Source organism: Lonchura striata, chromosome 13 (genome assembly GCF_050655825.1).
Source record: "Lonchura striata isolate lonStrDom1 chromosome 13, ASM5065582v1, whole genome shotgun sequence".
NCBI classification, from domain to species: domain Eukaryota; kingdom Metazoa; phylum Chordata; class Aves; order Passeriformes; family Estrildidae; genus Lonchura; species Lonchura striata.
This window is the reverse complement of record NC_140715.1, coordinates 13,834,896-13,850,614: the sequence shown is the minus strand read 5'-3', so window position 1 is coordinate 13,850,614 and position 15,719 is coordinate 13,834,896. Positions and strand designations below refer to the sequence as shown.

General features: G+C 43.1%; 1 protein-coding gene across 3 annotated transcripts in view; it reads left to right on the top strand.

The window, feature by feature from the left end:
* RNF130 (ring finger protein 130) overlaps window positions 1-11,336 on the top strand; it is a 49,927-nt gene extending 38,591 nt beyond the window's left edge. The window contains exons 8-9 of one of the 3 annotated variants that reach the window (XM_085591386.1): window positions 475-568; window positions 9,610-9,765. In XM_085591386.1, coding sequence (XP_085447512.1) covers window positions 475-568; window positions 9,610-9,631 — 116 coding nt within the window. In that variant the 3' untranslated portion in view covers window positions 9,632-9,765. Of the gene's footprint in view, window positions 1-474; window positions 569-3,368; window positions 3,561-9,609 lie in introns of those variants that run through there. The other 2 variants (XM_021552273.4, XM_021552272.3) reach the window with 2 other exon arrangements.
* The last annotated feature ends 4,383 nt before the right edge of the window (window positions 11,337-15,719 follow it).

The window sequence follows — 15,719 nt, the reverse complement described above, 5'->3', positions numbered from 1 at the left end:
TGGGTTTTAAATAACCCTATAACAAATTCAGGAGGGAACATAAATTCAGGAGGGAGGGGGAAAGATACAGTTGAAGTGGGACATTATTTTGGGTGTGCTTGTGTGAAAGAGCTGCATCTCACCAAACCTAACCCAACCTGACAGTCGTCTTTCTGACTTGGGGGTGGACAGAGTTTTCACTACATTTTCCCTTGATCCTGCATTTCACTTTACATTGTTAAGTAACTTCTTTATCACTAACCCTTGGGCTCAGACAGGAAATACTGTTTGTGCCATGCTTTTTTCTGCACCTCTCTCCACTTCTTCTTTGCTAGCCTTCTCCCGTCAGTAACTCTGTGGCTTAACCTCCTTCTGCTTCACCTCCTGGGGCCAGTCATGGCTTAGAAGCCTCTTGCCTTCCGCCAGTGGTGTTTGAGGGAAATATTGGCATCGCTTTCTCCCACGAGTGATTTCCTCCCTTTCCTTTGTCAACAGAAGAATGGTTTATTATTGCCAGTTTTGGCCTCCTCAGTGCCCTTACACTCTGCTACATGATCATCAAAGCCACAGCTAGCTTGAATGCTAATGAGTAAGTAAATACTCAGATGTTTCTGTGTGTTTCTGGTGGGTGTGTGTCATGGACAACATTGGGAAGAAATACCAACAGAAGGGGGAATATGTAGTTTTCAAGGAATCAAAATCATTTCCTGATTTTCTCAAACACAAGTGTTGCTGTTAACAGCAGGTTTCAGGGTAACACATAAAGTCCCTCTTAATTTATGTTTAACTGGGTTGTCTGAGGAAATCTCTTTGCTAAGTGGAGATATGAAAAGGGGAAAACAGAGAATATTTATGGTCAGTTTTTGATCATTGTTCTAGGTAAACATTAGATTTCTGCTGTTAAATTCCTGTGTTCAAAATTTACCTGCCAGAGCCAAAACTTACTACCAGCAGTTACCTTTTACAGCTTTCACCTCAATATTATAGTCAAATTTCATATTAAAAAAAAAAAATAAAAATCCTGTGTTCCTAGTTTGCACACCTTCAGCTAAGGGGAAAAAAATAGGTGTTTAAATGGAAATTTACCTTTTTCCTCTTAGATAAGGGAGAGATGAAAGCAATGAATGCAGTACTGATTCTTCTCTCTTAAATGAAGGGATGCTTGTTTCCATGCTTTCTTAACTTATGTGGAAACCTCCAGCCTCCCTTCAGGCAGGCTGGACAAGAAATTACCCTGACATATGACTTTCAGTCTTTTTCTTATAAATCTGTGTGTGGCCAAGTGTAAATCTATTTTGCAGATCTATTAACTAGGTACATGTAATTATTTTCATGTTGGTGTACAGAATATTTGGGCTCAGGATATATGTTTCATCTTAATTTAATTTTTTGTTGGGGAAGGCAAAGTGTCAACATCTTTGTTTGTCTCTGAACATTTTGACACAGCTGATGTTCCATTAAAGTACTGATCTCTCTTCCAGAAGTGGGGTGAGATCCAAAGAAATGCAGCTGGGAAATGCAGCTTTATAAACATTTTGCTTGGGATTTTTTTTCCTTTGAGATAAAAGAAGGGGTTTGGAATTTTTTTTCTTTCTCTTTTTTTTTCTTTTTCTATTTGGAAGTATAAGCTGTCCTCAATAAGATGGAAACATGTCTAATAGTCTCCAGTGTAAAATTTGAGGCAATCTCAAGCTAATGATCTTCAGAAGGGTTCATCGGGGATTTTTGATTACCACTAATTTGCAAATCTTCTTCCTCTTTTCATATGTTGATTTGAAAAGGGCTTCATGAAGAAAACCTTAAAACTTCAAAAAGCCCTATCAAGTATTTTTTTTTTTCCATTTGTTAAAATCTTGAAGTTGCATCCATCAATCAGCAACTTGGTGACAGAGCTGCAGCTGGACATAGTTAATCTTTAAGCTGCCTGGAAAAGTAGCTTGGGAAAGCATGGGGCAAGATGAGCTGCAGAACAGGAATGTCTGCATTGCTGGGCACTGGCAAGTCCTTGGGAAGGAGGAGGAGCTGGAGCCCATGAAGTCTCATCCAGATGTGGGCACTGATAGCAGCTGCATTTCTGCCTTTCCTTGCAGCTCTTCTTTTTGTTGCTCAGTGGGATCTGGGACTGTTTTTTACTGCAAGGACAAGCTGCTGCACATTGGCAGGGACTTCGGGCCTCCAGCAAAGTGTTTTCACAGTGATGTTCTCTCAGTATAAAGGGTGTGCTGATACAAGGAGAGCTCAGTTCTCAGTGATAGGAATTGAAGTGCAGGCACATTGAGTGTGTGCTTCAGACAGACTTGAGAAAACTCACAACTCAGCAACCAGAGCTTCAAAAATCCCTTATTTATGTAACTGAGATTCTTGGCTGTGGCCTTTAACCTCAGCAGCTCTTCATCTGAATCCTTTGGGATCTGAGCAGCCTCCACAAGTGCTGCTGGGTTTGACTACTCATTTTAGACACTTTAAAATGACACTAATGCTACGATTTATTGTTTCACTGACACCTTCTCAGAGCCAGACAAAGAATTTCCTGTGATAAATATCATGCCTGATATATGGCAGCTCCTTCTCATTGCTTTTTCTATTAAACAGCATACCTGCTTTTTATGCTGCTCTCCATGTAAAAAGCAATGCTGACATCCCTGGCTTTCTTATGGTAGTGTTTCAAGAAGAATCTGGGGAGGTTTCTTATTGAAAAACAACAGTAGCAAGAATAAGGACATGTAACATGCTGATGCAAGTAAAAGACCGGAAATTCTGCTTTAAAACTCACTTAAAAACATACCCAGTACCTTTTCTTTACTATGTCCTTCCCACAGCTTAAACATAGTTATTTAGAACATTAGTTCTGGAGTTGTAAGTATACATATTTAGCTGTGTATATGTATATTTGTGTGTATGTATAAATACACACACATGCATTTTTAAATAGCTGTGATAAAAGTAAGCATTGTCTAAATTATAAAATAAGGAACCAGCTGCTTTCTCTTGGTCTCAAAATACCCTTACAGCACCAGTATAAAAAGTTTTAGGCAGTGTTTGAAAGGAACAGAAGCAGCACAATTTGCCTTGCTTCCTAGGGAACAATCAGAAATTACTGTGTAAGTGAGGGTTTAAGCCCAAAAAGCCCAAATGTTGGATAGCACCACTTAGAGAAAGTTTTCAGTAGCAGATGGAGTGTCCTCAAAAGCTTAGAAGTGCTCAGACCACTGGCTGGCCTGCAGGAATGATATGACAAATACAGACATATCTTAATGATCTGGCTTTGTATAATTAGTCATTTTTCACCACTGACTTACTTTTACAGGATTTTTTTTTTTTTTTTTTTTTGTATTGGCAGTATTAACTTTAACATAAATATTTTGTTCCTTTTTTTTTCTGCCCTGCAGAGCAGAATGCTATTGAAGAAACGCTTTCCGGCCGATTGCCTTGGAGAGAGACACCTATTTTTATGCATCATTTATCGATCATGCAGCACAAGCAATTATTTAGTACATTCTATTTTTTCATAAAATTTGCTGATGCCAAAGCTTTGTATTAAAGAAAAAGTGAAGAAATAAAAAAAAACTTTAATTATGAAATCTTACTCTGTGAGAATTTCATTTTTCTTGGGCTTTCTGTGTTAGTACTCAAGTCTGAGAGCACTTTGTAAATTTAATAAGGTGCTTTATTTCCTTTGAATGATTTCGTCTTTGCAGATCTCTATTTTTCTCCATTCATTTGGGACACAAGCTAAGTAGTGGAAGTCTCACGCAGTGCCCTTGTTATGATGCCAGTCAAGTGACTCAACTGCCACTGAAGTGACTAAAAAGCGTTGTTAGTAATTATTTGACATAAGCTTGTTAGGGAAAAAAGCTGGGTCAAGCTGTCAATTCTGCTATAATGGACTTACCTTGACTCCAGCTGAGAATTAATGTGAAATAACATTTTCTCAGTTTCTCCTCCTGTAACACTCCCAGTCACCTGGGAGCACTGCAGTATGATTTTTGCCTTGAGGCCAGGCATTGCTGGAGATTTGCAATGCTGTGGTCTCAAAACACAAATCATAAACCTTTCCTGTCTTTTACTTTCACCCACCCTCCTTTCGATAAAAGTGAAGCTGCTCTAAACCGCTTCTTCCTTCCAAATAACAAGTGAAAATGCAGCATTTCCAGCATTTCCCCCACTGCCATATGTGAAGCCTCCTTTCAGATCAGGGGTGGGGGTTTGTTTTGGTTCAAATTCAGATCATGGAAGATTGATAACGCTCTTTAATGTAGAAACTCTGTGCAAGCATGTCCTTTCTTGCCACGGCTTCTGTTCTGGTGAGGAGACAGAGGGAAAACATCTCCCCTCACTGTCCTTACTCTGGCGCTTTCATGCAAGTTATGCAAGCCCTGTGTGAGTAATTTCACAACAGTCAGTTAAAACACGGGCCTGAATTGCAGCCAAATGCTAATGCTTGACTTAACGAGATGGGTAAATGAAGGTAACAAGTTGGGAAAGAAAAAGTAATTGACAGAAGTTAAAAACGGTTCTGCGTTTGGTTGTTTTTGTTGTTCTCGGATCAAGATGTAGAAAGTGAATGCTTTCTAATTTAATTAAATGAACAGAGAGAAGCAATTTTGCTGTAAGATTTAATTTTTTTATGTACTGGGAACTGGAGGATTTAATTTAATTTTATTTTTATGTATAGGCACTTTTAGAATTTAGGAGTACAGCCAGATGCTACATTAAAATGGTTTCTTAATTCTTGTTTGTCCATCAGGCTTCAGCTGAGAAGGCAGCTTTTATAATAAGCAGTGAAGAATGTGATAGCTTCAGTGCATTTAATAGAATTCTTCTTTAGTGTGTCCTTGTGAAATTCTGAAAGAAATATGGAAACAAATCAATAGAGCAGTAAGTGCATTTTGAAAGACTGGAAAACCCCACTGGACTTACTCATGAGAAGAAAAAAAACCTCAAAAATTCTGTGTTTGAGGGCTGTAACGTACAGCATGTGTCAGTGAGTGTTGTTGCCAAAAATGGAGGAATGTGGTTAGAGCATAATTTAGGGAACAAGCTATGATACATGTTTTCTTCACTCATCTCTCAACAGCAGTAGTAAAACTGATAAGTTTGTGCTTGTCTCCTGCAGCAAAATTCCATGAGTGCTATTTAATGCTGCTGGGCAGGGACTGTGTGAGCAGTGCAGTGACCCAGATGCAAAAGGCACCATAATAGTTCCAGTTCATGTTTCTTCTTCAGAACAGCAGCAGAAGGGGAAGTCGAGTGATACTTGGAACAAAAAGGTTGACAGGACTTTTTAGTGCATTTCCCTCCATGGAAGATTTCAATAACTCTGCATCGTATTTTCTAGTTTTTCTTTTGAGCCTGTAACAATTGTCTCAACAAAGTGTTAATAATGATACAACTTTTTGATACTTAGAGGTCAGGCAATCAGTGCATGTTTATCTGTTAATGAAATAAGTATGTTCAAAGATGGACTCTACATTATCCCAGCAACTCTTTTTTTTTTTTTCCCCTCTGGATAGGCAGAGGAAATCCCCAAAGTTCTTTATAGAATCATAGAACCAGTTAGGTTGGAAAAGCCCCCTGTTAGGTTGGAAGGTTGGAAAAGCCCCCTAAGATCATCAAGTCAAATCATTAACCCAGCACTGCCAAGCCCACCACTAAGCCATGTCCCCAGGTGCCACATCTGTATCTTTTAAATACCTTGGTCCAGCCTATCCAGATCCATCTGTAGAGCCCTCCTGCCCTCCAGAAGATCAACCCAATTTGGTGTTGGTTGCAAACTGACTGAGAGTGCACTCAGTCCCCTCATAAAGATCATTGATAAAGACATTAAACTTGTCTGGGCCTGGTGGATGTAACTCCATTCCCCATGGCTCTCTGGGCTGAGCCATGCAGCCTGTTCTTCACCCATGTACTGTGCACCTGTCCAAGCCATGGCAGCCAGTTTCCAAGAGAGTGCTGTGGGACAGAGTGTCAAACTCTACCAAAGTACAGGTACACACGTCCACGGCCTTTCCTTCATCCACTGAGTGGGTCACCTTGTCACAGAAGACCTGGTTGGTCAAGAGGAGCTGTTTTTCCTAAACCCACACTGGCTGGGTCTGACCCCTGCTTGTCCTGGATGTGCCATGTGATGGCAATAAAATTATCTGTTCCATGGCCTTCTGTGGCACCAAGGTGAGGCTGACAGGCCTGCAGTTTCCCAGACCACCCTTCCAGTCTTTCTTGTAGCTGGGTCACATCTGCTGACCTCCAGTCATCCGGGACCTCCCCAGGTAGCTGGGATTGCTGGTAAATCATGGGAAGTGGCTCTGTGAGAACCACAGGGCTACCCCAAGGAGTCTCCTTCCTTGCCTGTCCCTTCTGAAGAGGTTTTAGCCATCTGTTGAAGCACTCCAGTTGTGCCAGTCATCCCACCATGTTTACACAATGGTAACCAGGTCTTTCTGGGTCTTCTGAGGAAGCACATCCCTGCTTTACAAGCCTGTAAATCAACAGCCAGCATCAAATGCAGAACTCCAGCCTGGCCCAGCCTTGCTCAGACTTGACCTTTTTTATCTGAAAGAGCCATTTGAAGTGTGACTGTTCATGCGTATGGAAAACAGATGCTTTAAAGTCTTCCTGCTAAGCTGGCTTTGAGGAAAGGGTGCTTTATGAAATAGTTCCACTCTGTTCCTTAACTGAGAGGGTGTCTAAAACAGATTAAGGTAGGGAGTGCTCTGATCAGATTTCCACATTAAGAAGTCTTTGCTGGAGGAGCTGTGGAAGGGACTGCAACTTATGGTAGAAGATGTCCCTGATTAACGACTAAGGGCACTAAGATAGTTTCAGATGGAGAGGGAACACCAGGTGATACTTAATCCTGGGGCACCTGCAGTGCTTTGCCTCTTGAGTTTTTGGCCTTGGTCTTGTCCTCACTTTGGTGGATCCTATGGTAGGTATAAAGATCAATTCCAGGGCAGTATGTTTATTTTCACACTCAGTGCAAGTTATCTGAAAGTTCTTTTAAAGCATATAATGAAGAATAGTGGCAGAGGGCACTGAAGGATTCATCTTCATGTATTAAAACTGCATGCAGCCTTCCCATTTGTTTTCCGTACCTAAGGGATAAATTTTGATCTTTCTTGGTAAGTGCAAAATAGGAAGAACAGATTCATAAGCTGAATTTGGAACTACGGATGTTTTTACTTGTCCTTAAAATACATTTATTCAGTAAATATATCAGCTGGACCAACGCCACATTTTTAAACAAACAGTAGCAATTTTCTGCATTAAGAGGAGCATGGCTGGGTCACTGTGCCCTGCTGTTCCAGCCATAAGCTGTGGGCAATGCTCCTGACCTGGTTAATAGAGCACCTGAAGATTAAGTGGTGGAAAACACTGAGCAGCAGCTGGAGTCAGCTCTGGCCTGGCTGCACTGGATGGGAGAGGAGACAATTAGGAAAAGAATGAACGATGTGTCTCAAAAATGGTACGGAAGCCAAGAGATACCTATCTGTATGGAAACATGCAGCCTTCCTGGAAGTGGGTGGTTTAAATTTCCTTTGCCAAGAAGGACAAAAACGTCATAGTAAAGAATTTTAGAGGTGCTTGATATACACTGTCTATTTCCAGATTAATGTAAAATACTTGTTGTCAGATAACCTGCTCTGCCTGTTGATTAAATCTCTCCCTCCAGCCTGCTAGAGTGGAAGTCTGGGTGCACACAGAGGAAATGACAGCCTGGGCTGTCTGCTTCCTAATCCCACGTTTGATTTCTGTGTAATAAAAACAAAAGCAGCACCAAGCTTTTAGAATCTCTTCGGTTTGTTTGAGCACTGGTTGTGTGTAATATTGCAGCATGTAAGGAAGGGGGGATGAAATATCCAATATTCACAGCTTATTTCAACTGTAAAATGAGACTCGCTCATCAAAAAGTAAATTAGTCTGACCCATAATACAGTCTTGAAATCAGTTTTATCTGGTATAATTTCAAAACAGGTTCAGAGTTTGGGTTTTTTTGCTTGAATCATAGAATCATCAAGGTTGGAAAAGATCTCTAAGGTCATCAAGTCCAGCTGTTGGAGACAGACCATGATAATCTGGAAGTCACAGTTCCAGTTTTATGTTTCCTTAAACACTCAACCTTTATTTATTTATTTGCTTTTATCTTAAACATTGCCCAGTTTTAGAAACCTGTAAATTTGGGGGATGGTTCAGATCCAGAAAATGAGTGTTTATCATTTCCTACCAACTGCTTCTGGAAGTATATTCTGAGACAGCCCACTTGTCCCAAGTACTTGGATACATGCTCCTGGCAGATTCAACAGATTCATTACAGTGTAACCACTAATTTCAGTTAACTACAAGATCAAAAATTAATTTGCTTATGATAACTTCCCATTCTCATTGCAAATGGTGGAATGAGTGTATACATTGACTTCTGCTTGTGAAAGAGGAGCATATCCATTGCCCAGCTCCATTTTCCTGCTGGGCACTTGTTAGCAAAGGACATAAAATCTGTGTCTTGGGTGAGTGGGAAAGGAGAAAAGGCATTTTGTACAGTAGCAGCTGAATTCTTATTTTCTTATGTCTTCTGTAAGGTCTTTATTTCAGAATGGGATAGGCTGGGCTCGAAATTTGGCTAAGAAAGGGGCATTTAAGCAGCTTAAATGCCCAGGATAAAACTACAATTCCCTAAGCATCTTGCTTCACTGATGCCTGAAACTGGAGGCATCTTGGTTGCTTGCATGCCTTTTTAATGTACTTGGAAGCTTTTCAGTTGCCTCCAGTTTGGCTCATGTAGCTGTTGTAATCTAAGCAGCCTTGCTCCCAGCTAATCCCCGCTGGGATCAAGAAACCAGGTAATGAAGCGTTTTGGCCAAGGGCCTGATCTGATGATAGATGCTTTCAGAGAGAATCATTTGTACAGCAGGAGGGCTGGGCTCCTTGCAAAAACACATCTGTGGATTCAGGGAGCCATCGGAATGCCAGGCCACCAAGGAAAGAAAGGACTTTTCCACTCCCCAGTTTATCAACAGCTGCAGGGTGCTTGTTTCAGTTATTGCCAGTGAAAAGAGGGTTGGGTCTCTTTGGTTATGTGAAAGGAAATCCATAGGCGGCCGCTTCTAGAAGGTGGCTCATGTGGATGGAGTTTGCTGAGCTCTGGAGGAAGTCAAGCTTCCAGCAGCATGGGTGGGATGATCCCTGGGGAACCACTCTCTCTGCCTGCTCCTTCCTTCTGACCCCAAGCTGAAAGCACTTGGTGCTGGTGCGGGGCACCATGCTTTGGTTCTGACCAGAGATTTCAGGGTCTTCTGAGGAAGCACATCCCTGCTTTACAAGGCTGTAAATCAACAGCCAGCACCAAGTGCAAAACTCTGGCCTGCCCCAACCTTGCTCAGACTTGACCTCTTTTATCTGAAAGAGCCATTTGAGGTGTGACTGTTCATGCATATGGAAAGCAGTTGCTTTAAATTGGCTGGGGAGCACAAGAACAGAGGGGAAATGTTTCATATGGTTGTTACTGCTTTGTGTTGAAAGGTGGCTTTTTTTCCCCTGTGTACTGTGCATCCAGCACACAGGTATGAGGAGCTTTACTCAGTTCTTCCATTGTTCGTGTGTGTTGCTAATGTGGTTTTGTTCTACCTCTTGCAGGCAGTCACTTCTTCCATCGTAACTCTCTGTCCCCTCGAAGCCTGGTCTACGAGAGCGAGTTCTCAACCATCGAGCCTGCCTTGGACATGTACGACGAGAACAAAACCTGAAAGGAATCCATGCTCCTTCCTGGCCCTTTTTCCGTTTTTTTCATTTCTCATTCCTATTGTTGTGTACTCTTTCCATGGATCTCCTTTGTCTGAAGAAGAGCTGCTTTTTCCAGAACACGAACCCACCTTCTCGTTTGCATAGACGAAGACCAGCTGTGGTGGATTCTGAGGGTGGCATCTTTGAGGTGACAAAGAGCTGTGACAAGCAAGGTTGTCTGATGGAAATTGCTGAGTAACAGCATGGGGAGCTGTGTCGGCCCAGCCGCGGCGATGCAGGAGAGGTTTTACGGTGGCCCTAAGAGTTTGTGCTGAACTGCAAATGCGTCTCTTACGCAGGCATCTGCTGTTTCCAATTTTTTAGTTGTCCAGATGGTTGGGCAATGTCAGAAAGGGAACTGGTTGTAGAGGAGATGGCCAGTGACTGGTAAAAGCACTCGTATATCTCGGTCAATCCATAACCTTACTGTGAAATAGCCCCTTCTGGGAGGGACCTTTATAAGTGCATTGCATTTCCTACAACCCACTTAACCCTGGACAGTGACGAGCCAGTCTGATGTTTAAGCTGCAGAGAGGATCTGCATTTGCAGAAAGATTTCAAGGAACTTGATGCTTGGATTTTTTTTTTCTCCAATCTGATTGAAGCAGGAGAAAAATGGTATACACAGAATATACTTTTGGTCCTTCTGTATGCTGAAGTCAAGTGAGTCTCTTTCTGTAGAGAGGACATTCACAGAACCAGCACTTGATCTACCTAAAAACCATTAGACTTTTTGAAATATGCAGGAATCAAATTAGCTTTCTTCCTCACATAACTTTTTTTGGGGGGATGGGGGGTAAAAAATCCACCAGATTTTTCACTGAGGTTTTTTAAAAGCCAGCATGTTGGCATTACACAGAGAAGAAAAGAGGTAAGCTTCTTATCCCACTTCCTGTTGAGATCTGCAACAGTTATTTAACAAATACGTTCTCTGAGCTGTGCCCTTTCCCACTGACATCAATAACAGGAATGCAGAAAGCAGGAGAAGAAAGGAAAGCAGCTACTGCTTTGACACGCTGCAGGAAAAATCAATTTTTACCAGCATGTGGCAGAAGCAGTGGGGAAATGGATATTGTTTGTAAGTTTCTGAGAGAACAATGCAGAAATGGAGAGCAAGAGAGGAACCTCTGGAGCTAAGTCATCCACAGCGTTCCTGAAATGAGCTGACATGGAGGAGCAAGTGCTTCTGCTCCACTGTTTCCTACTGGACAATGCGTAGCTGTTAATGAATGTTTGGATTTTTCTCCATTGCAGTCTAAGCTACCGTAGGTGTAGAAACTCATTTGTGTCCTTGTAATGTGAAACACGGTTTCACCCTCTGTATAGAAATCTTGAGAAATCAGTTAAGCCAAAAAGAAAGGTAAGACTTACCCTGCCGTGCTTTAATTTCACCCGCTTTTGCTACAAGCAGGGGAATTTTCCCTCCTTTATAATGTTTTTAATTGTATAGCAGTCTGCTTAACATATATCCTTTTATGACGTGTGGTTCAGCTGTGTATTTAACATGGATGTTCAAGAGAAGAAGAAAAACCCAGCTCTGTAAAATGAGGAAATGAGCCTCTTTGCCGAGCATGCTTTGACTTTTGTTGCTGTGTGTCAGCTTTATTTAATCTGATAATTCAAGAGTGGGTGGCGTGAAGTGTAGGGAGGTTTTTCTCATAATACCCACATTGATATTTACCAAATGCACTTTTATTGCCATTCAGCTCACTCTGGAAAAGCGCTGAAGCCCCAGACTTTTTTAAGAGCACAATTTTGACACCCACTTTCTCCTACAAAGCAGAAGTGAAGGTCACAGAAGTGCCACAGGGGCGGGGGCAGCAGCGGGTGGTGGTCAGCATCCTTCCTCTGGTGTGGGGCAGTCAGTGACAGCTCCGGGCACCACCGGCGAGCCCAGGCACAGCTCCCCATCCCAGCCTGGCTGAGCTGAGCTGCACCAGGGCCCAGGCACAGCTCCCCATCCCAGCCTGGCTGAGCTGAGCTGCACCAGGGCCCAGGCACAGCTCCCCATCCCTGCCTGGCTGAGCTGAGCTGCACCAGGGCCCAGGCACAGCTCCCCAGCCCAGCCTGGCTGAGCTGAACCCCTGTGGGACTCGGGGGCAGCAGAAGGGCTGGTTGAGCAGCCCCTGTTTTTGTAATTACATCTGTGAGATCAGCAGGGACACGTGGGAGCGGCGCCTTGGGAACGCAGATGCCCAAGAGGAAAATCATCATCTCTCAAAGATGTTTTGGGGCTTGTTTTTATCCATGAGGGCAGTCAGGTTATGATAAACCCAGATACTTGGGTGTTCCTGGTTAAATGCCAACATGTCTTGTTGTCTTCCAGCTAGCGCAGAGCTGCTCCAGTGGCATTTTGGGTAGGATAGGCTCTTGTAGCACTGCATGGGGTGCTGACACCCCAAGCAAATCCTTCTCATAGGGGCTGCCCCATCCCGACAGAGGGATTTCCTCTGAAGCCCCTGGGAATGTCACTGGGGCACAGTTTCAGTACAAAACCAAACCTGATGATTTCAGCTCCAGCTGAGCCTGTTTGCACAAGCTGCGTGCCAGAATATACAGAAAGGCTAGAAGAGGCATGGAAAATAAAAATTAGAAAGCACAAATCCCCCAAAGACAAAATAATAACTAATGTAATTTGTATTTTGCTAAATCTTATTTCTAACTGAACATCTCGGTTTTAGAGCAGGGGATGGCAGGTTTGCCTCAGTGGAGATCAGGGTCTGGCACAGCAATGTAAAAATGGATTTGTGCTGTAGCATCTTGGATAGGGAAGCTGGTATTTGTAATTGACATCCTGGATTTGGGACATCTTGCAACACTGGAAAAATTAAAAGCTTGTTCAAGCAATCAGTCCCTACGTCCGTGCCAGGACGTGCTGGAGCAGGCCTTCCCCAGTTAGTCATATTTAGGATGGGGAAGAGGCACCACAGCAACATGGGTGATTTTTTTCTGGGCTGTGCTGGTAAGTTTGAGGTTTTCCTTTTAATATTAATCAGTATATAAAAAAAGCTTGATGAGCATTGTTGTTCTTGTTCTGCTGCAGTGGTGCTGTGTGTGGTTGAGTCATTTCACAAAAGTAAAATATACAGCAACCTACCAAGCACTGTAAGTGCCAGTAACTTGGAAAATAATTTTCAAGCTTAAAAAAGTGCTTTTTTAAACAGGAAAACATTCAGTTTATAACTTCTACATATATATATATAAAACTTTTATCTCCAAGTGTTTTCCTAAAGTATTTAAACCCCAACACTTTGCCTTCTCTTTCTCAGCTTCCTCTTCTATGAAAGTTTTGCATGTTCCCATAAGACATTTGTAAAATCAAGGTTTGCTTGTGTTCTTAGAGGATAATTGCGAGTGAGAAACCAGACTGTAAGTGTGCTTTTTACCTATAATACACAACATTAATTATTAAATTTGAAGCATGTTAAAATTTACCTAACGACCCTCACAATTGCTCCCTCCAGTGAGCTCATGTGTTGGACTCTTCATTGTCTCTTTGCTCTGGGATGCTTGCCCTGGCACCTGAGGATGCTACAGGAATAGCCAGGTATCCTGCATTAGCCAAAGAAAAACCAAAACCAGTTTAACAAATATGTCTAGGACTATGTTATGAGACTTTCGCACATCTGTTTTCTTTAAACACGTTCATGTAAAATAGTGCAAAGGCCTGGGAGAGCCAAGAGCTTTTTACCAGCTCCTGGAAAGCAGAGGGAGTTCTGCAGGAAACATGGGTCACGCTGAAGCTCCAGGACTTGTTCAGTCCAATTTAGATTTGAGGTAGTTCCACAGTCAGCTCATGAGCTGAAGGATGAAGGCACCAGGGTTGAGCTGAAGTTAAGGCAGCTCTGCAGCCTGATTACTGGTGAGTTGACTTAATTATTAAAAAATACTTGTTAATTTGCTTAGCTAATAGCCATTTGTTTTTTACAGCACAGGAAATAGCACAGCAGCTCAGAAGCCAAGGCACAGTGGGGCAAAGGCAAGAGCCACAGGGCTGCTGCCAGCCCTGCAGGGTGGGGAGAGAAGGACAGCAGAGCTCAGGGCAGGGACCTCAGGAAACACCTTCAAATTCCCAAGTAAAGCTTTTGCTCTTTTTCACCCTGTGTTACCCAACTACACTTGACCTAATTTTCCAGCCTGAGCGGTGCAGAAAAGTGTGTGATGTGCCATGAAAGCTTGCATATGTGTTGTTATATTTAAAGATATCTTCACTTTTTCATTTCCCTGCTAGACTTGCTGCGCTGCAGGGCAGCCTCAGCTCTGGCACACTTGGTGGAAACTGGTGAGCAGAGGAAGGAATGAGAGAGGGAAAGATGTTCCAACTAAACAGACTGAGGGGAAATCAGGGGAGAGATAGACAGTACTTCAGTATGCTGGTGTTCATTTCTACTTTTTTTCCCTTGTCTTTGAAATAATTAAGAGAAAAAGCTGTGCTCCCTACCCGTTCCTTGTGGGATGCAGTGACAAGAGCAGGACTCCAGGTGGATTTTGCTCCTGAGACAGAGCCATGATGCTCTGTAACCCCTAACCAGTGATGTCCTGAGATGTTGACCAAAAACCCCAAATTCACAAGAGTGTGTCAAATTTACCTGGTGCTTGCAAAGTGCTTTTGGGGGGATGAAATCTGCTCACAGAACCTTTGCAAAGCACCACTAATTGACCCCTTGTTATTTGTCAGTTGATTGATCCTCTCATTAACCTAGTCTTTTTAAAAGCCTTCAGCATTCCCAGACACTCTTGATTCTAATCTCAACCTTTCCACTCCATCAGTTACTACTGGCTTCTTCCTCCTCTGGAGAGCTGGGTGAAGGTCCCTGTTGTGCAGGCACTGCTGTCCACCTGTTCTCCAGCATCTTCTTCATCACTGTGCCATCACCTCACTGTGCCATCAGCCCCTCCAAGGGGATGCATCACTCTAAACCAGTCATGGTCCATCAGAGTGCAGAGGTTCCTGGTGGGCTGTGCTCAGCCAAAGCAGGGATCTGGGGATCTGGGCTGTTGTGGGATGCTCATTCTCTGGATCCCTGAATGGAGCATCCTTTTGCTCTTCTGCCCATTAGCCTCATGGAGATGCTCACGTGAACAGAAATGGATGTGTACGTTGTGCAATAACATCTGAATATTTTGTCTTTCTTACTGCAATAATGTCCAGGGTCTCTGGGCCTGGGGGCCCTGTGGTACAAACTGTTACCCAAAAATAGTCCCTTTCCTAAGGAGTTAATAATTAAGTATTAATATTCTACAAATAAGAACTACATAGTGTTTAATTGAAAGTTGAAGCTGCTTAGAGTGATTTCAATGCAATGCTGAGGTGTAACATTAGCTAGTGTCATACAGCTGGGACTGGGGGGTTGCAGCCCAGAAAGCAGATGGACATGTATGCGAAGGCTCCCTCACTCCTGCTGGGCTATTCCTTTCTCCACTTGTATCCAGAAGCCCCTCAGGAGCCAGAAGTTTTTATTCTTTTCCCTGAGCTCAGCTGTGTGCATTTATGTGCCATTTGCCTCTTTTTTTTTTTTTTTTTCTGCTTCTCACATACTCCGGGGCTTGACTTTGCTTGACTCCGACTTGTTCTTCAGCTGCCCAAACCCCTCGAGGGGGACAAGAGCCATTAATTCCCAGCAGAGCAGTTCTGCTAGGCTGTGTTAAGGCATAGATCATCAGATTTGCTGTGGCTCCCCCGTGCCTGTGTCTGTAACTCCCTCACACTGTCTTGGGCAGTAGGAGCTGTAGCTGCCTGCAGCCTCCCCACAGACTGGGCTGCTCTGGGAGGGAGGATCATACAGAAAACAGCTCAGCAACCCTCCCATGCTCCAGCACAGGAAAGCCTGGGCGTGAAAGTAAACTTGTTCTTTGCTGCTGTTAAACCAGGAATGTTGAATAGAGTGTTTGGGGCTGTCAAAGCAAAGCTCCTGGTGCGGGTTCATGAGGTCCCAGCCTGTTGCTTTCTGCTTGTGCTGGAA